Below are 22,268 nucleotides of genomic sequence, written 5' to 3'. Positions count from 1 at the left end.
TCTGAATTTTAACCACTGGTGACTGGGCCACCCGCCTAACTCCAAGACTGTAACTCAATGAAGGCCTGGATTGATGGCAATCGTGGTAGTCTGGCAGAAACACCGCAATACGTACAGCGATGGTCGGTTCTAGACTAGGTCAGTCTGGCGGTCGAGGTGTTAAAATTAGAGGATTTGGAGCGTGATGACCCTGAAAAGGAGTGTCATGAAAAGTGAGTCAGGCTGGATACAGCTGCAGGAACTGGCCAACTGCAATATTCATAGAACTATTATGATACCGCAAAATACAACTGACATTCAATGTGATACGGTATTCGATATTCCAGGGCACTCTCAAAAACATCGCAGACAAAGAAACTCATTTAGTGATTATATGGTTTATTTGAAAAAAAAAAAATCCGAAACATATCCAATAGCGAAGCAAAGTTGTTTTTTAATACGTTATTCATTAGACATTTACATGAATACAGTTCACTTCTCACTCATTCGAAGGTAAATGATCAACGTGACGAATATACGGCTCAGCCTAGTGCCTGCTTCATAATTATCCATCCATATTCATGGTGGTGAACAAGTCACTAAAACTTATGCCACAGCAAAAATTCGTGTAAGCAATTTAACAGAGCCGTATTAATTCGTATGAAAATCAAGTATATAAACATAACTTAGCCACAGTTAGTTGAACGATCTAAATTATCTTCTGTTAACAGTGATTATCAAACCTGCTGTCAGACAATCCAAACTATTACATTTAAGGCAGCCACGTAGAGCAACCTGACATTTATTACCCAAGTAATTACCAACGCATCATGATCTTGTCTTACCCAAAGTTTGCGAACTGAAAAGGAAATGATTTGAACTGGAACCTTACAGCCGCATACATATCACTTTACAAACATTAATTACATGAAATTTCAAGCGTTGACACGGGAAGAACTAGGTCTATATTGCCTACCTAAATAAAATAGGCGATCCTTTTACTCGAATTAAAATCCTGTGAACGAAAACAATTTAATTGCGATTCAACACCCAGATCGCATCAGAAGAATCAAATTCTTCAAACATCAAATGAAGTCGGTCGTGACATGGGATAAGAATTTTTATTAACTACTACAAACGCATATAAATCATCAACACGAGTAGACCATTAAAGGACAGAGGCAATCCCTGAACCCGGTGGGACATTCACTACAGCAATTTAATAATTTTACTAGACAGAATCGTCTTGTTGCGCCTGCGTCGAATAATGCTCATTTCCTTAAACCCAAATGCTTCGAAAATAATGTTCGCCCAATGACACTGCATCAGGACCCTTGGACAGTATCACGACGCATAAAGTTGTAGAACCTTCTTCAAAAACTCGAGGTACTTGTCCTAAAAAATGCTGCAGTGCAGTGCTGCCCCCCCCCAAAAGAAAAAAACTTGCAACATAAATGCACCAAATATTTGTTACCAATTTGGAATTAGTAAAAAATACCCACAATGAAGAATTTTTATCAGGCGCGTTATTTCAGGCGTCATGCAAATGTAAATCAAAAAGCTAACCAAGCTCATTGACACATGAGAATAAGATACGTATGAAAAAATCAACAAATATCGTCCGCGCACAATGAGCTTCCTACAGAAAAACTGTCAACTACTTAGGAGAGACTACGAAGGGAAATATTAGGGTTTCACGAAAGACTATCCTAAATATGAGACACGTTCCGGCGTTGATTGACGCAAATGGCTTCATTTTTTCACAATATCGTGTAGCTGATGACATGCTGACAGCAACGTCCAAGAAACATCTAGCAATACAGAGCAAACAAGCACGTAGCAAATATCGTCGATAAAAGCATCTGTAATGTGATGTTGGTGACAAACGCGTTTGCTACTAGACTGCCAATGGAGGCATGAAGGAGAATGGTTGTCGAATTTAGAGGAAGTAATCCGGAGTGCGCCGAGTGACGTGAGGCTCGCCCCTCCGGGGAGCTGGATCGAACTGCAAGCTGGAACAAAAGTGGGAATCATTACAAGGATGTCACGACATTCCAATGTCACCTAGCATCAAGTGATATATGTGATGAAAATAGCTTTGAAATGAGTGGACTCGTGGTGAAGCTCAAGTACTAGTGATAAGTAGGAGCTTTCAAAAGTTTACAACTTAAAAACAATTCTAAAAAGTAATTATCCTTTACCAGTGGTTGCATAACTCACAATGAATATTTGAGAGAGTCATCAAGTTCCATGATGGCCGCTTGGTTGCCGCATCTGTAGCAGTAGTTTGGGGCCGAGAAGATGGTGACGACGTTACGTTCATGACACCAATTATAGCCCTCCATGACAAGCTGGTGAGCTCGCGACACAAGCGTCAGACCATTGGAGTGGTTGAAAGTTTCACTGATGTCCTGGCCAAATGTATAGCCAGCACCTCGAGGGGAGATGCCCCAGCCACCACGATCATCAGGGTCAGACCACAGAAGATCACACATAGGGCCCTGTAACGAGGTATTCAAATTATATCAGAGCAAAAAGTTGTCAATAAATTATTGTACAGTGTCACTATAAAACAAAAACTGCACACAAATGATGAAAAATTTGTTCATTGATCACAATTTCATTTAAACGTTAGTGTACTAGGATTTTGAAGATGGATTGGTAAACAAAATATTCATACAAAATAAATACCAACTATGACTCGCCTCATGTGGCACCTCCTGCAGCCTGTCTAGCGCCCTGATGTGGTCCAGAGTGTCAATGGATGGTGATAAGCCGCCGTGTAGGCAGAAAATTTGTCCATCAACAAGTGCAGTAAGGGGAAGGTAGTCAAAAAGATCAGTGAAGTACTTCCACACATTTGCATTGCCATACTTGCGCAGGCATTCATCGTAGAAACCATAGACCTGAGTGATCTGACGTGACTCGTGGTTTCCTCGCAAAATTGTTATTCTTTCACGGAAGCGTACCTGCAGAGAATGTTATATTTATCATCATAAATGAAAAACAACAAACAATAGCCATCAAAAACGTTTTACCTAATGTCAACCACTGTAAATCCACTTGCTTATGACACTGCAAAGTATGCTTGGAGTAAAAAAAGTTGAGTGATAATGTAAACAAATCATAACATCTTGCAGATATTTTGAATGACCATATGAGTACGTTTATATTATAAAAGTACCTTGAGTGTGACTAGTAAGGTGACAGTCTCAACAGAGTAGTAGCCTCTGTCAACATAGTCTCCCATAAAGAGATAGTTGGTGTCAGGGGAACGACCACCAATCTTGAAGAGTTCCATGAGATCATGGAACTGACCATGGACATCACCACACACTGTGACTGGGCTCTTGACCTCCTGAACATTGCCTTCTTTTGCTAGCACTTCCTTAGCCTGAAATAGAAATGAAAGTTTGTAAACACGTTATCAAAATGAGCTATGAAATCACATACTCATGTGTATACTTCTTCATACTTCATCACCAATTTAACACACAGTTGAATGTGAATTTGATTAATTTAATCATTCTTCATCAACAATTTAACACACAGTTGAATTGACCAGAGTCAGACCTATTATGCAGAATAGGCTCTAGTTTAAATGAACCACAAAATACACAAATAGAAATAATGATAAATTAGCCAAGAATTTTGCATGCAATATACATTTAGGCATAGTAAATAGCCAGCTATATTTGATAAAGGTTATTAATTATGCACTTTGTTTTTATTTTCATCTCAGTATCTCAAAGCACAGTGATAATGTAGTGGGTATATTTCAAGTCATGCTAAAGAGTGAAAAGTTGGTAGAAAATGCCTAGCATTATCTCCAACATAAACTAAGGTTTAATAAAAATTTAAAGCCATGTCAGTTCCCATAATACAGTGTTAATTGGTTATATACATATTTTTTCAACAGATACCCAATTATTGCAAAAGTAAAGGTCATGTTCTTCAAAAGAAAAAGCAGTTCTCGAAAATTTTGAGGTTAAGTTTCGAAGTTGAGAGTATACCTAAACAAAAGGGATTTTAATAACAATAAGACTATCTTAGCATTGTCTTGCAGACTCTAAGAAGTCCGCATTAATGACTCAAAATAGTGAACTTTCATTAACATTGTCCACGAGCCAAACAGCCTCTTCTAGTGACAAAGATTTTCTGGCCCAACCACATTATTAGTTTTTATGCACAACTAGCAGGTTAGCCCTGCAGAGCCTAAGTTTGACAATTAATTTAATTTCGACATCCAAATCTTGTCATTCATGTTTCCAAAATACCCATGATACTTATAAAGTTAAATATTATTAGTGAAATACTCCTTTAAATATATATTTTACATAGAAGATATGTATACCGTCAAACGGGGTAATAAAGGACAGTTTTGAGCCTTTTTTGGTAATAACTTTTTACCATGAAACATTTCATAAATGAGTTTGGGCTCATTTTAAAGATCTTTTCAAGGGCTATCATATGGGGTCTCCAAAAAAATTCCATATGCCATTTGCAAGGTGCTAGACTTAACATAAAAGGATCACAAATCAATCTGGGAATGTGGTAATAAGGGACACTTATTTAAAACTCAATTTCAAAACATTTGAATCATGCAGAGTGTACTCATCCATTACTAACAGTACTCTGAAGTCTTCTTATTCCTTTGTAGAAGATGTAAATGTAGAATAAATGGCATTTTCTGTGATTTTTACTTGTATTTTCTTTATTGATATAATATTACCTTATCCATACATTCCCATATTATTGTATTATTGATGTGATATTTGCATATCCATGGGCATGCCATTGAGCATTGACAACAACCTTGTCTACTGCAAGCTTCATATCAGTATCTATATAGTATTTCTTCTGTATCTGTAAGCTTACAGGATGGCTTGTAATTTTGCATACTTTTAATCGAGTCGAGTGATTTTACTATAACAAAAAAGATTGTTAAAAACATACCTGAAACAGGAAGGAATATTTTAGTGACAACCATCATTTTTTGGAGAAACAAATCATAATTTGGGTTATTATTTTCATTCTTTGTTGCCCAGTGCTCAATTCTATCTATGACATTCTATGCACATTTTTGTAATGACTGATGCAGTAATTTTTTGTTAAGTGAAATTTTTTTCACAGGGCAAGGTAAATGTAATCAAATATCTTTATTGTTAATTGATTTTTCCATCAACTGGAGCCTTTGCTAACCAAGGCCCTACAGTAAATGCAGTTTTAGGGGTGTGCCTTATTACCCCAGGGGGTGTCTCTTATTACCCTGTTTTGCAGAAATGGCTGCCATTTTTTCTTGGAATGAGATATGCACATTCTGTCAATCCAGTTTTTAAACCAACACCAGTGTGAAACTTTTATGTAAGTAAGATTTTTCAATACAACAAATATTTTCTCAGCTACAGACCTTAGCAGAGGTACTTTTCCCAAATCTCACTTTTCACACTTTCTTCAGGGATTTTTTAGAGGTAATAAATGTATGATTTCTCAACTTGTTTTATGCTGCATAGATATTAAAAATGTTGAACTTTACGCCACTATTTTTAATTTTGCAATATTTTGATTAGTTTAGCTGCTAAAACATTTCTTTGAAATGTTGGAGGACTGTCCCTTTTTACCCTGTTTGATGGTACTTTTTATAATTTTAATTGTTGAGTGAAAGCTGCAGGGACGCAGCTTTGAAGTGATTATCTTATAGAAACTTAGCATACCCATATGTGTTTTAGGCCTTTTAGAAATTTCATTTTTTTGCCTCAAACAACGTTGTTGGACCAAAAAAGGGATCTAGATGTATCGGGAATATTATATGAACAGTCAATTTTAGAATTCCATCCTGCCCCACCCCTCGGGATCTGTCGTGAAAGCACAAATCAATGTACAGAGATGGTTTTTGTACCGTTGGATAGGTCAGAATGTCAACTTTAAGATGAGACTAGAAACCAGAGAAGTCAAAATTCTTGATTTTGACCGATATGCTCCCCTTAAAGAGAAGTGTCTTAAAAATGTTGAACTTCATGCCACTATTTTTAGTTCTGCAATATTTTGATTTGTTTAGCTGCTACAACATTTCTATGAAATGTGAGACGACTGTCCTGATTTACCCCGCCTGTCCCCTATTATCTATTTGACGGTAGCATGAATATACCAAAAACCATATACCAAGATTTTCAAATGCATCATGGTTCATTCGAAAGGCTTATTACAAAGTTATAGTTATAGGAACTAACAGTCTAACATTTAAAACACAAATAAATTCTTAAGTAAAAAAATTACTTAGTGCAGATAGTACTGCAATCCAGTGCCAGTGCAAGTCTCAAGTTGCAATGGAGTGGATACTTAGTACTGTACAAAGCGATGAAAGCACAGCAAAGACAAAGCCTGGATCGCTACCGGACGGAGGCTCCTTCACATCTCATGTCACATGTCACTTGTACACTAAGTTTGATATGAGTCACTCTCAGACCATCAGGCACCAGGTTGAGGCTAGAATTTTCTGGAAACGATGATTTATTCTTTTTGTTCCTCTCTCTTGGCTTAGGTTCAATTTTGGCAGGAATTCAAATATTTATAGCTATACTATAGATTATTTATCAAAGTATAATGGAAAGAGTTTGTATAACCATATTATTACATTCCCATCTTTGAAACCAAGTTCATATGTAACTTTGAGAATAAACTTTAGTTCAAATAATTTATGGTTGTTCTCACACATTTACTGGCATGGAGTCAAATTTCAACAATTTGTCCTGTCAAAATTTTATGCCACCTTTGATTAAACTCATTAAAAATCTAAACTAGTATATGACTGCTCAGAAAGCTGTTATTAATTTTAAATATTAGAAGCTGAACAAGCTCATGAAATAAAAAAAACGTTGCAATCTGTGCAAGAAATTAATGTCAAATTAGATGTAACTTACTGATGTTGTGATGAAGACAACATCATAAAGACATAACTCAGGAATGATTTTCAGAAATGATATTGAATAATGATATTCAGGAATGATATTTTTCAGTATCAAATTTTTTGAGATGCCTGGTTGGTCACTGAATTTGGGGACCTGCCATAAAACTGTCAAAGATTGCCTACTTCAGCGCCTACCCATCGTGAGTTTTGAAATGAATATTCTGGTACTTTCTTTGCACAGCCAACTACTACCAATATCTTGTACTACCTCATAATATGATCAGCAGAAAAACAGGGTTAGTCTTCCCCTACGGGTATGAATGAATATATGAATTCAGTACCCCTTACAATTAATAATTTGCAATAATATCAATAATTCAATATGACATCAGCGTATAGTAGTAAACATTTTATGAAAACTTAATTAGACAAGTTGAAATCAAGTAGAATTTTACTAGAGGTATTTGTAATTAGACATTTGCCGGTTGTATACCTTTCAGAGATGCATCAGTGAATAGATTTTATTATGCATGAGCCCAAGTGATGTTTTACAGACTCAACATTGGGAGCAGCAATGTCCGAGGATGCATTGAATTGCAATTTTTAAAGGTTTAAAATGCTTGCTGAAAATTAAGTCTACACCGTCATTGTAAGTCCACACGGCCATCATAAATACAAACGGGAAATATTCATAGACTAATGGCCAAGAAAAAGGCTAAATTAAATGGCAAATCATCAGAATGCTATCAGAGGCCTGCTTGAGTACAGTAGGCCCCCTTATAACATTTTAACATCAATATGGCAATATTTTGGAATTCAGATAAATGTTTTCAATCATTATGTTGCATGTAAGTTTGTAATAATTTAATAAGAATTAATTGGTATTAAAAAAATTGGTATTGTTAAATAGTACCGTCAACCGGTACTATTTAGTACCAGTACTTAACGATTTTGAACGTTTTCATTCATAACTTCTTAAAATGAAACATTTCATAAACAAGTTTAGGCTCATTTCAAAGCTCTTTGCAATGGCTATCACATGGCTTTTCCAAAAAAATTCCATATGCTATTTGTAAGGTGCCAGAAGCAAAATAAAGAGTGTCCCAAGTAGCCCTGTCGAACGGGGCTACTCGGGACACTTGGAATAAAACTTCATTTTAAAACATTTGAAGCATGCAGAGTGTACTCATCCATTACTAACAGTACTCTGACGTCCTCCTCTTTCATTGTAGATGATGTAGAGGTAGAATAAATGACATTTTCTGTGATTTTTACTTGTTTTTCCTATATTGATGTGATATTACCATTAACATTAATTACTGTATTATTGATGTGATATCACCATATTATTGATGCAATATTACCATATCCATGAACATGCCTTTGAGCATTTACAACAACCTTGTCCACTGCAAGCTTCATATAAGCAGCCTTATAGCATTTTTTCTGTATCTGTAAGCTTACAGGACAGCTTGTAATTTCACACCATTTTAATTGGGTTGAGTGAATTTACTATAAAAAAGATCATGAAAAACATACCTGAAACAGAAAGGAATGTTTTAGTGACAACCATAATACGCATGTTTTGGAGAAATAACTCATAGTTTAGATCAATTACTCTTCATTCTATGATGCCTGGTGCACAATTCCATAAATGACATTCTATGCACAATTTTGTGATGACCAATGATGCACTAATTTTTCAATAAGTGAAATTTTTTTTTGCTGAGCGAGGTAAATGTAATCAATATTCTTTGTTTTTAATCAATTTTCTTTCTTAACTGGAGCCTTTGCTAACTGAGGTTCTACTGTAAATGCGTTTTTGGGGGTGTCCCAAGTAGCCCCGCCATGCAGAAATGGCCGCCATTTTTTTGGATTGGGGTATGTAAATTTCACAAATAAAGTTTTCATACTGATACTTGTCTGCCACTTTTTTCTAAGCAAAATTTTATAATATGGCAAATATTTTTTTATCTACAGACCTTAGCAGAAGTAACTTTTCAAAATATTGTTTTTCACCATTTTTTCAGGAATTTTTCAAAGCTAGTAAATATAGTATTTTTCAACTTCCTTTATACTACATAGATAGGAAAAATGTTGACGTTTACGCCACTATATTTAGTTTTGCAATATTGCAATTAGTTTTGCTACTAAAACAGTTTTACACAGGATGGAATTCTAATATTGACTGTTCATATATTATTCCCGATACACCTACACCAGTTTCTCGATACAACATTATTTCAGGCAAAAAAATGGACTTCTTATAGGCTTAAAACACGTATGGGTATGCTAAGTTTCTATAAGGTAGGCTAACTCACTTGGAAATGTTGTTGTTGCGTGCCAGCAAGGCTGCAGGCGCAGCTTTCACTCAACAATTAAAATTATACAAAGTATTAGTTTGTTAAAGATTTGTCTCTTAATATGACTGCAAAGAAGTAAACTTAATAAAGTAATTACATCTGACACCGTCTTGTCTAATGTCAACAGTCAACACAATGTTGCCATACGCCGTGAAAGATTATCAGTTTATCCCATCATTCCGTGTGGATTCGAGAACTTTGTTGGTATTGGTGAAATCGTGAGAATTTTCTGCGAAAGTTTACGTAATTTTTATTTTTTATTTTGGAACATATTCATTACAAATTTGTCAATATGGATACACGACTAGTGATGTATTGGAGGGAAGAGTCGCCTACTTTTCATCGGTTTTCGAACCACACGCAAGCGAGTTAGAGGAAGTGCAGCTGTCCGGGTGTCCGCACCCGCAGTTTCTGACAAGCTCAGTGTAAGAGTATGAGTAATTGAGTATCAATTGTCACTTTGGTGGAAGGTGTAAGGTGGTAAATTTTTCGATACATTTTCTTTTGTTAACATGATAATATATTACCTATACAGAATTCCATACTGGTTTTACACCATGTCATTGTCAGAGGACTGTCCCGAGTTACCCCACCCATCCCGAGTAGCCCTGGTTGACAGTATACCCAAATTGGGCATTACCTCTTCATAGTACAGCAATCCCTTGATTAACGCGGTTAATAAATCCCCGAGTTTTACCGTGTTAAGCAAAACCGCGCTAATCAAACTCAAGAATATATGGGAATAATTATAATGAATCCTCAAAAATAGCAAAGTTACATAATAACTTTTTTTCCACTAAAATTCATCATATTTTTTCTAAATAATAGGGGAAATAAATAAAAGAAATGCGAATGAATTAACATTTATTTTTTACTGAAAAACGAATCGAATTTCAATTGCACAGTAGTATTAGATTTCTTTCTCTCCTTAGATTTATATTTCTTCCGTTTTTGTCCATAATTATGACGGTAATTCATCAAGGAAAATTATGTAGTTTGATAAATAAAATGTATAAAAAAAATTTTTAAAGACCACGTTTTTCATGTGGACTCAAAAGTAGAAAATAATTTTTTGGCAGCTACTGATCTCTGTTTGCTTTCATTCTCTTGATTTCAGTTAAAATATTTTACAACATCTAAAACGAAAAACGTGGGGCGCATCTTCATTTAGGCATGCCTTAATTTCAATTTTGAATTCAACCACTATTTCGAATTATATCAGCAATACACTCATCAAATGTTCAATGAACCATCATATTCATCATGTCAAGTAATCAATAAAACAATTAAATACATATGCACCCCCACATTTTTCGTTTTAGATGTAAAATATTTTAACTGAAATACAAAAGATCAAGAGAATGAAAGCAAACAGAGATCAGTAGCTGCCGAAAAATTATTTTCTACTTTTGAGTCCACATGAAAAACGTGGTCTTTAAAAATTTTTTTTATACATTTTATTTTCTACTTTTTAGTTTTTTAAGTATTTTATTTTCTCCTTTTTAGTCCATTGCTACACATGAAAAACGTTGCGAGCCAATATACTTGATTCGACATACGTATCGATGATACGAAGCGTATCATTGATATACGCAGTCTAAAGACGAATATCCTCTCGAGGATGACGTGCATTAAAGGTTCCCAAACCCAGCTTGTGAGTTCCTTTAGAGTTTATAACTAGTGCACAAAGGTCAACCATCCACATAATATTCATTTCATTTCAGCTGGCCACGCAAATGCACAAAAGAAAATTCTTTTCAAAGTTCTGAAGAAAATAGTATTCGAGGGGATACATTGTTGTTCCCGTATTTATCTGGGTGCGTGGCTGTAAAAAGAAAGGTTCTGTAAAAATACGCCTGGAAACGTGCAACAAATCATTGATTATTGTATTGTTACCGGTAGCTGAGCTTCCCTAAGAGTTTCAGAGCGCTAGCTAGCGGGATAGTTGGTGAAATATCGATTGCAAGATTTGATCATCACAGACGGACACGAAAGCGAGCTAAGAAAAATGTGGTAAAATGAGCAGTGGATATGGCAGCGATCTTGACCAGTTGAAGGCTAACGAGTAACTTAGAGCACCGGCATGGCGCACTTACCGGCGAACGTTGCCAAACTCGACCATTCGAGTTATGAACGAGACAAGGCGCGGTTAAACCGACTCTGTAGTCAGCTTGAGTGCCTACGGAACGGGACCTTATTTAAAGAATTATTGGCTGAAATTAATAAAGTAACAACATTTGGCAAATTTTTCCAAACGTCATAACAAAAGTAACAACATAAGATCTAATAAGCAAAAAAGTAACACTTTTGTTACGAACGTAACACCTCTGGCTAGAGGCGGGAAAATGATGCGTTGTGAAAAAAATTACGTCTCGGACAAATTAACGGCCGGACTCGAGGCCGGTCTCACGGCAAATTTTCAAATTCAATGATCAAGGAATATCTCTCAAACTAATGAACTTAAGTCGATGAAACTTGGTACACGTATTCATTAGGACCTAACGGTAATGTTTTGCTTGTGAAAATTGTTTGAACTTTGCCATCGTTTGTATTTGCCATAGTTATATGCCAATACGGGCCGAAATTCACAGTGATCAAGTAATTTCTTCCAAACTACTGAACAGATTCGAACGAAATTTTGAATTTACAGTCCTAACTAAAATTTTTTTGATTGTGCCTTTGTTCGCGAGTTTTTTTTTCATTTCTCCTTCATTCGTGATTTAAACAGCAATTCGTGCTTAAATTCGCAGTAATCAAGAAATTTTTTCCTAACTACTGAACAGATTTGAACGAAACTCAGTATTGAAATACCTAAACCTCAGCAACGGTGATGTCTACATTTTTTCTTTTTGCCTTCGTTTGCGAGTTATACGGCTATACGTATACTGATTCTGATTTATAGAAGCCATCGATCGACCGGTAGAAAAGCTGGTCGTTCCTATTATATCTGTATATCTTGCAAACGAAAGCAAAATGGAAAAATTGTCACGAGCTAAACATCACTGTTTAGAGGTTATGTATTTTTATACAAAGTTTCGTTGAAATCTGTTCTGTATTTTAGAAGAAATTTCTTGATCGCCGCGAATTTAAGCGACAAATTACCCGGCAATACAGGCCGAATATAAGGAAGTGTGAAATCAAGAATGACGGTGAAATGAAAAAAAAACTCGCAAACAAAGGTAAAACCGAAAAAAATTATAAGCTAAAAAATCACCGCTTGGTAGTTAGGAATGTATATTCAAAATTTCGTTCAAATCTGTTCAATAGTTTGGAAGAAATTCTTTGATCAATGCGAATTTTGGCCTGTTTCGCAATATACGCGCAACTCACGAATGAAGGTGAAATTTAAATAAAAATTACAACCTAAACATCACCGTTAGGTTCTGATGAATGCGTGTTCCAAGTTTAGTAGAGCTGCATTCATTTGTTTTGGAGATATTTTCTTGATAATTGAATTTGGAGATTGGTCGTGAGACCGGCCACGAGTCCGGCCGTAAATTCGCCCGAGACATCCTAGGTTTCTAGTGCGGGAACAGTTAAAACAGCTGGAAAACATATTGGTTCACTAAATGGGGTTCTAGTGGTGAAATACATATTTGTGTTTAACCTTTATCTTTTAAAATTTCAGCGTACTAAATTTCAAGAAAATGGCGTATGTCTGTGGGGGGCGCTAGAAATTCACTAGGGGGCCAAAGGGGGCGCTAGCCTGAAAAAGTTTGGGAACCACTGGCGTAGATTAAGGGTAGGTTGCAATTTTTTTTTCCGCGTTAATCAAAACCACGGTATTCAAAACCGTGCTAATCAAGGGATTGCTGTATACTTTTTAGTTGTAATCAATTTATATTGATTCAATTATGTACAAAGAAATCTATTTATGGTTCTACAAACTATTGGACTACATGAAGTTGGAGTATTGGCTGCTGGCCACCACTAGCTTGATTTAGGTAGCCAAAGGCATGCTTCTTAACTTTCTTCCTGTTAATATTAATTGCATTTTCGGATCTCCTATAATTGATTTCACACATATCAATGAGATAAGTGATATTAACAATGTTAATAAGTGATATTCTTTATTTTTAAATCGGGCAATTAATACAGTTCATGAGCATTTATTACACATTACATTCACAGGAAATCAATTGATAATTCTTTTGCTTTGGATAAGCTGTAGATCCATTGTAACGCTTTGGAGCACTTGGTATTTTCTACATTGGACTGCTCAATGCTAGCCATCTCATTGGACAGACTTCTTTAAAACTTCAACCAATTAGCGCTAGGCATGAAGCCGCATCCAATCAGCGCTGGACATTATTTCTCCCGTGGTGTGCCGACTGACAACAGCCTGCAGTGCATGGTGGCAACAAAGATTTTAGAATCAGTTCAGTTTTAATTTCTTCATTTACTCAAGATTTAAACCAATTTCTTTTTAGGATAATACTGGCATCCATGATACTTTGCTGATCTACTTATATCACTGAAAATTGAACTTGAAGGAGAGTATAAAAAAACTCTCTGCTCTGCCACTATGCCACAGTGGTTGACTGGAATTTGTGGGGGAAGGTTTGGCAACATGTGGCATTCCAGTTATGACAGAACACTTCAATTTCCCAGAAGCTCATATTCTTTAACATTTGCTATAGAATGGTACCATGCTCTGCTGCATTGGCAACCTGAATCCTGATCTAATTCAGTTGCACGCATGCTTTCATTAAATAAGCAACAATGTGAGTTTGCTCCCTTAAATTGCTTCTATGGTGTGCATCACGTTAAACTCCAATTGATGACTTGATTTGTTAGTAATTCATGAATGTTAATTTCTCGTGTTCAACTTGGAGAAAAATTGCTAATGAACTATTATTTAGTGTTTTTGAAATCTTATGTTGTAGGGTAAACGCACCATATTCCGACACTGTAGATAATTCTGACACCCTTCAACTTTTTCCTTTATATTAAGCTTGGTCTTGGTTCCACACATGCGTAGATAGTTAAAATAGTGACGTCATACAATTGCGCGCCAGATTTCCGCAAAACACTAGGTCTAGCAGGAAAATGTTAAGATCCGCAGAGCAAAAGTCCAAGTCAACTAGTGAGAACATCTACGCGCCAGCAACGTGCTACGCGACAGCAACGATGAAACGTCACAAAATGTTGCCATATTTATTTAAAAGCCTTTAGAATGCAAACCTACCAAATCCCATATTCCGACACTGTGTGTGGCAATATTTGGCACGTGGTGAGGCGTATTCTGTCCGCGCTTCAAATTCGACTGATACGTAATGCCGTCATCCACGTGTTCGAATTTCATTCGCTGTGTGAGCTGTATTGGAATACAACACAGCTTTGAATTAGAACACTAATGAATATTGAACACTACTTTATTACGCTTTTAATTAAAAACTATTAAGCTTTTAATTAAGCAAATTTTAATTTTTGTGTACAGCTTGGAATGATCTGTCTGTGTCCAATTCAAGTTGAGACAGAATTAGTTTTCATGTGTCTAAATCCATTTTTCAACTTTATCATCTATTAATTTATTTACCACTTTAAATCAGCTAATACAAGTATACTTAAAGGATTCCTAATATATTCACAGACGTATTTAAAAGTCTCAAACCATAATATTCTTCCTATACAAACAGTTATTCACTATTTGGTAGAGCAAGGTCAACTGTCAAATTTGACACATTTTTTGATGATCTCACTGGGTAGCGTGCATTGTCTCTTTGGATCTCAATATTTTCCCGCTAGATGGCCAAGACCTAGTGTTTTGGCAGTAGTTTGACGCGCAAATGCATGACATCACCATTTCAACCATCAACGAACGCATGGAACTAAAACAAAGCTTAATATAAAGGAAAAACTAGAGAGGTGACGGAATTACCCACGATGTCGGAATATACCGCATTTACCCTAACGTATACAGTTATTTTTTATAGTTTTTCATTTCTCGATGCATCCTTAATGTGACGGAATATACCGCGTTTACCCTATATATTATAATTCATAGTGGCAAACCAGTGATTTTTTAGAATCAGTTCATTTTTAATTTTCTCATTTACTAAAGATTTAAGCCAATATCTTATGTATGATGATGCTGGACTGCTGGTCATAGTGACAAAGGAGAACGTCTTTTTATTTTGGGGTCAACAAAGGTTTTCTGAACAAGAATTAAACCTATGCTCTTTCGCAAAAATTTTTGAACGCTAATTTTAAATGACGATAGTCTTATCAACAACATTAAATAAAATAGATAATCTTATCACTTTCAACATTTTGTCAGACCAAGAACGATTCTGATTACTGACGTTCGGAGGGCTGACGCACGTCAACTAATCTTCATCGAATGCGGCTTGAGAGAGGTTTAACACCTAGATACTCACCCAACCAGAGCACGATGTGCACTGAGACTGAATCGCTTACGCCCATGTACACACCATTAGCAGAGCTGCAGCTAGCCCTGTGGACAAGACATGCTGCGCACGTACACGTTTGCTCGCACGTACACATTCGCTGCGCATGTACACGTTCGCCAGCTTTGAACTTCAAGTTTTGAAGGCTTTAGAATCAGTTAATTCTGAACGTTTCTGAACAAGATTTACGACCTGCTTCTCTAAATGACAGAAAAATAACACAATTTCTCGCTCCAAGAACCAATGGAAAAAATTATCTGATAGAAAATTTCTTACCCTTTACGATGAGCTAAGAATTTGTGTTTTTCATAACTGTTATCGACAATTTTACGAAAACGTCAACATTGTTTAGGTAAGAATGGTTTGCCTCAGGAGGCTGAGCCAGCTCCTTTTTTATTCTCTTGCAGCGTGGCAGTGGAGCTTCTGCATGATCTGCGTAGAGATGCAAACAGCTTTAAAAAATGTCGTTTCAGAATTTTATTCACAAATTAATTTGAACGTTATATACATTGATTCAGCATAGAAACATACTCCAACTTCCAAGAATAGCTTAGGTATTCATTCAAGCATTATCTATAATATTGTCTATCCAAAAATATGCTGTCAAGCAAATTCGTTTTTTCAGCATATTATATAATGATAATGGGTTAACAGATTCATTACACACTGTCATCATAATTATCATATATTTACTGTAATTTTTTATGCACAATTCTCATCATATCTTTGTTCACAAACGCTCGATTTTTATCGTATTCGCTCATCCTCCATTGTTCACATGTTCTGCAGTGCCCTTAATAAACACAACATTCCCCGTTATTCCTTTACTCTCACATTCTCTGTTCCCTGACACATGGTCCGAGCTATTCCCTTACTCACATATTCTCTGTTATGCCTTCATTCAAATATTCTCTCTTATTCCTTTACCCACATATTCTCTGTTATGCCTTTAATCAAATATTCTCTGTTATTCCGTTACCCGGATATTCTCTGTTATACCTTTGATCACATATTCTTTTGGTCTTTTCATAAATATTTTGCACTTATTCCTGTCAATTTCATTACTATACTAAATCTGGCTGCCTATATACTTTAACATAGCAGGTCATATTTATTTAAATTTAAATGAATGACATTAATTTGGCAGTCCCATTCATTCATTCATAAGAATATGATGGATGCTCCATAATCGAAGAAAAATGGCACCAACGGTTGCGCGCACGCACATGAGGGCCTTGGAGAAAGTTTTTATATGTTGAGAACATGTAACATCATTTGAGAACGTATTAAAATAAAAGGCGATTAAAAATTTTCAGTTATAGTCCACCCTCAACCAGCCTTGTATAGCTGACTGGAAGGCAGGTAGCGATGTTGCTGCCACGATGTCGGCACTCAGGGAGTTCCATATTCTGATGGCCGAGGTGGACGTCAGTTCTGCTGCGTGGGACCTGCAACTTCTCTTGGTGCCCTTGTTGCGTGTGTGACTGATTGGCACAATCCTGAAGGAGGTTGGAAAGCGACTAGGCAATGCAGCATTTTGTACAGCGTGCGTGCTTTGTCTGCCGTTCTCCTTAGATCAAGCTTTTCCAGCTCAAGTCTGGCTACTATCTCAGTGACACTGGATGTGGGGCTAAAGTCTCCCAGGGTTCTGCGGGCAGCTCTGCATTGTACCATCTCAGGGGAAGTTTTCCTTTAGTTAATTGCCAAATGGGAAAATTAGGGTTGTTGTTCTAGTATTCATTGTAATGGAGATGGAATGGAATGATATATTTATATTAAATTAGTTGAAATTGTGTTCATCTTTTTGCGCCTGCAATAATATTGCAATGTCAGGGTCAGAGCAGACGCACCCTCACGTTTGGTCAGTGGTATTGGTGTGCAGCTTGGACACTATTTGAAATTAATTTTTGAAGGCTTTTTAGAGCAGGCCTACCATGCAAAATAAAAGCAGTCTTGATAAAATTTAAAACAAATCTTTTCATCAACAATACGCATATGCGAGTGTTGTTAGAATTTTTTTGTCCACTTCGATTTTAACTAGCGCACTATGTGCTAATTTCTAGCAGGTTTTTCATGCATAACTTTGGCAAATCTAAACCAAACCTGAGCGCATTTAGGGAGAAGTTGCTCAGTAACATTACGCTCCTGTGAGCAATGTCAGAATTTTTTTCGTTGCTTAATTCCTATGCATCGCACTTAAGGCCAAGTTCACGCACACCTAACATAGCGTTCTAAACCAGGGTTTAGACTGGAAAACTAGCTGAGAAAAACCATTAAAGAAATTCTTTCTAAAAATTCGACCCTAATGTGTTCATGAAGTGTTTGGTTTTGGAATATAATCTCACATATGCACTGAAAGGATTTCATAATATATGGTCTAGATCAAGTTTGCCAAGTATAGATTAAATGATGTTTGATCGATGGAAGTTGCACATACGTATCACGGTCTCAGACAAATTTACAGCCGGACTTGCAGCCTGTGTCTATATTCAGTAAGCATGGAATATCTGATGAAACTTCATACACATATTCATTAGGACCTAATGGTGATGTTTAGCTCCTGCAATGACAATTTTCCAGATTTTGCCTTTGTTTGCGAGTTTTTCCAGTCTCATTCCTGATTTAAACAGCAATACATTCTTAAATTTGCAGTGAGCACAAAATTTCTTCTAAAATACCAAACAGATTTGAACACAACTTTGATCGTATATGAATACCTAAACTCCTAACAATGATGTTTAGCTTGTGATGGTTTTTTATTCTGCCTTTGTTTGCGAGTTATACGGCTTTACGTATACGGCTTATGGCCAATGCAAGGTTGAAAATCGCCCTGAGAAATGCTGGTGATTTCTCGATATATCTGTATAACTTGCAAATGAAGGTGAAATCGAAAAAATTTCTACACGCTAAACATCACCGTTGGGAGGTCAAGTTTCTATAATCAAATCTGTACAGTAGTTTAGAGGAAATGTCATGCTCACTGCAAATTTTGGCACGTGTTGTCATATAACTTACGGATGAAGGTAAAATTCAAAATATTTTCACAAGCTAAACATGACCATTAGGTCCTAATGAATACGCGTACCAATTTCATCAAGCTACATTCATGGCTTTGGGAGATAATCCATGCTCACTGAATTTTGACACCGGCCGCAAGTCTGGCCGTAAATTTGTCAGAGACGGACGTGTTGCACAGAGCTCGTTGACGTTTAAATGCAGCTGACAGCCATATAGAAGTCATACATATTTTACAGTGCGAGTTGACAACATTATTTCTTATAAAATAAAATCTATTTTTACTTTTCTTTAAAACATAATATTGAGTTGGAAATGCTGGTTAAATGAGATTCACTTCTGAAATGACTTGACCAAAAATTTAATCACAATCGCAAAAGAATTGAATTAGTGAGACAAATAGGGAAAAATTTCATGATTAGAAGCCTATCTTTTTGTTATAAATTACTAATAAATGAGCAATGTTGTCTTTCAAAAATATTTATTTTCCTTTTTTTTTATTTAAGCAGCTGAATCAAAGTCCGCAAATTAGTGTTGATGTTCCTTTTTGCATTTATTGTTTAGAAGTGACGCGGACAGGAGTGGCTGCAGTGCGAGCTAAGTGATTGCAGTGAACCATTGTGTTTACATTATGCTTTTTGGTATGTGACAATAGATTTTTAAAGTAAAAGGGTAAAGATTGAAAAAATGAAGTTATGAACTGTTATTTGTGAGCAACAAACTATCATATTAGGCCCCAGGAAATTGAAAGAAAAATATGAACGTAGGTACAATTTATTTTGTGAGCGGGTCTAAACAAACACTAGGGAAAAAATTAGATTGTCACCCTGCTGCTGGTATCCATGATACTTTTCTGGTCTACTTATAGGACTTGAAAAAGTTGAAATTGAACTTGAAGGAGAGTCTAAAAAACTGTCTGCTTTGCCACTATGTATTATATACTGCCGCATATGGTGATGTTTTTATAGCCATTCATTACTTGCTGCATCCTCGAAGTGTCGGAATATGGTGTGTTTACCAGTACCACTTCACCCTATCTTAACTAAAAGTGGCGGAGGTGAATCAAAAATAACCATCACTTTTAGAATTCCATCCTGGCCCTGGGAACCAATTCCTGATTGGCACAAAAAGTAATAGCTATCTTCAATAAAGCATTGTTTAGGGTAAACGCGGTATATTCCGACACTTTAAGGACGCATCGAGAAATGAAAAACTATAAAAAAAACCGTATGCGTTACGTAAGTTCTGTTGCCTTCACATGACTCTCAAAACACTTCACTACGTGTCAGCAACGATGAAACGTCACAAAATGTTGCCATATTTATTAAAAAGCCTTTAGAATGGAAACCTACCAAATCCCTATATTCCGTCTGATAGGATATGTATAATGTATATAATAAAATGGACTGGAAGTGGAAAGTTCCTGGACTTTCCAACCTTTCAGGTCCTGCTTTCCAATATTCTATGTGTACTGGTTAATTTAATATCCCTCTAGAATTCCACACTGATGTCAACTGTCAAATTTGACACATTTTTCGATGATCTCACCACGTGGCATGCATTGTCTCTCTTTGGATCTCAATATTTTCCCGCTAGCATAGTGGCAAACCAGAGCTTTTTTAGAATCAGTTCAGCTTCAATTTCCTCATTTACTCAAGATTTATATCAATTTTTTAAGTATGATGATGCTGGTATCCAGGATACTTTACTGGTCTACTTATAGGACTCAGAAATGAACTTGAGGGAGAGTCTAAAAACCTCTCTGCTTTGCCACTATGCCCGCTAGATGGCCAAGACCTAGGGTTTTTGCAGTATTTCAACACGCAAATGTATGACGTCACCATTTCAACCATCAATGAACGCATGGAACTAAAACAAAGCTTAATATAAAGGAAAAACTAGAGAAGTGACGGAATTACCTATGATGTCGGAATATACCGCGTTTACCCTAGCAACTTTTCCCAACATGCTTGACTCCAAAATACCTATTTAGAACAGAACTCAGAACATAAGTCATCATTTCATACAAACAAAGCCGTTGATTCAACAACATTCTATTTGCAGTTCAAGATCATTGACTTAGCCTATCAGACATATAATTTCTGCTCGTGAGTAAAAAGATCGTTTTTCAGCAAAGCAAATTTGGAACATAATGATTAATCAAAGTAGAACTGTAGAAGTCTACGTTTGGTTATCGTCGACTCTAGGTATTCCTATCTCATCTGACTCACCTTTTCACACAAGGTTTTCACTTGATTTTCCCCTAACTGTTTACATTCCATTAACTGTTCAATCCATTGATCAAGTTCTTTTATTTGTGTTTTTTCTTCCATTATTAAACGTAATCCCTAATTAACCAAACAACACAAGCAAATACTGAAGAGCGAAAGTCTTCGCCTGACACTCACTCGGAATCTCCCAATAAAAACATGGCCGCTCTCACCAATGACGTCAGAGTCAGAGTTACCAACTTTAAAGGGAAAAATACAAAATATTTATAATTAGGATCATTTTTTAGTGCCACTGCTAATTTTTCAGAGTACATTAATGTTGAAAAAGTTTAAACTCACAGCATCATCTGAGATTTTAAAATTGTCCGAGAGGTAAAATAGTAAAACGAGCATATGTGCGAATGAAAATTCATCCCAAAAGGGTCCTGGCGGTTCAAAAGTGTCAGAGCGCTGTTCAAACACCGTAATTCAAATAATTGCGTTCCAATCCACTTTATATAATCCCATTGAGATCTGTTAGAATAACTTATCCATGTTTTGTTTTATAATATCTTCTGGTCAGTTAAACACTTCTCATTCCCTCAATCTAAAACCAATCTCGCAATTATTTTCGGCATATCTATTTCATTTGTACCTTCGGAATTATTTTCGCGCAACGCATCGATGATTATTCACAAAAACTTTTACAGGAATGATTTCTAATTAAAACGACACAGAACGTAGATGACTCGATCGACAATTCTACGGACTCGCCAGCGGACTCGCCTGCGGACTCAAACGCAAAACCTAACTACAGGCTCAAATGAAACACTCATAACTCCTACAATACTGAACAGATTTGCTTGAATTTTGGAATATAAGTAGTTATTATCGATACGCTGCGGTAGGAATTATTATAGATTTTTGGATAAATTAGTTTTCAATTAAAACTAATAAACGTATTTTTTGATCGACCGAAACACTCATAACTCCTACAATACTGAACGGATTTGCTTGAATTTTGGAATACAAGTACTTATAATTAATACGCTGCGGTAGGAATTATTACAGATTTTTGCATGAATTATTTCCTAACCTAACCTAACCTAATCTAACCTAACCCAATAATAAGTCACGTAAAAATCTGTAATAATTCCAACCGCAGCGTATCAATTATAAGTACTTGTATTCCAAAATTCAAGCAAATCCGTTCAGTATTGTAGGAGTTATGAGTGTTTCGGTCGATCAAAAAATACGTTTATTAGTTTTAATTGAAAACTAATTTATCCAAAAATCTGTAATAATTCCTGCCGCAGCGTATCAATAATAACTACTTATATTCCAAAATTCAGGCCAATCCGTTCAGTATTGTAGGAGTTATGAG

At 36.1% G+C, this 22,268-nt stretch overlaps 1 protein-coding gene across 1 annotated transcript; it reads right to left on the bottom strand.

Annotated features, from left to right (window-relative positions):
• Positions 1-361: 361 nt before the first annotated feature.
• On the bottom strand, positions 362-21,107 carry LOC108671287 (serine/threonine-protein phosphatase 2A catalytic subunit beta isoform). The gene is made up of 5 exons (XM_018158793.2): positions 20,906-21,107; positions 3,164-3,373; positions 2,685-2,948; positions 2,200-2,480; positions 362-1,991 (listed from the first exon to the last, which is right to left on the bottom strand). Exons 1-5 carry the CDS (start codon positions 21,005-21,007, stop codon positions 1,919-1,921), a joined length of 930 nt encoding a protein of 309 aa, XP_018014282.1. The 5' UTR covers positions 21,008-21,107; the 3' UTR covers positions 362-1,918.
• Between the last annotated feature and the right edge of the window lie 1,161 nt (positions 21,108-22,268).

This window comes from Hyalella azteca, unplaced genomic scaffold (assembly GCF_000764305.2).
Source record: "Hyalella azteca isolate HAZT.00-mixed unplaced genomic scaffold, Hazt_2.0.2 contig2483, whole genome shotgun sequence".
Lineage (NCBI taxonomy): Eukaryota > Metazoa > Arthropoda > Malacostraca > Amphipoda > Hyalellidae > Hyalella > Hyalella azteca.
Note: the sequence above shows the minus strand (reverse complement) of the source record. Positions and strands in the feature narration are given on the sequence as shown.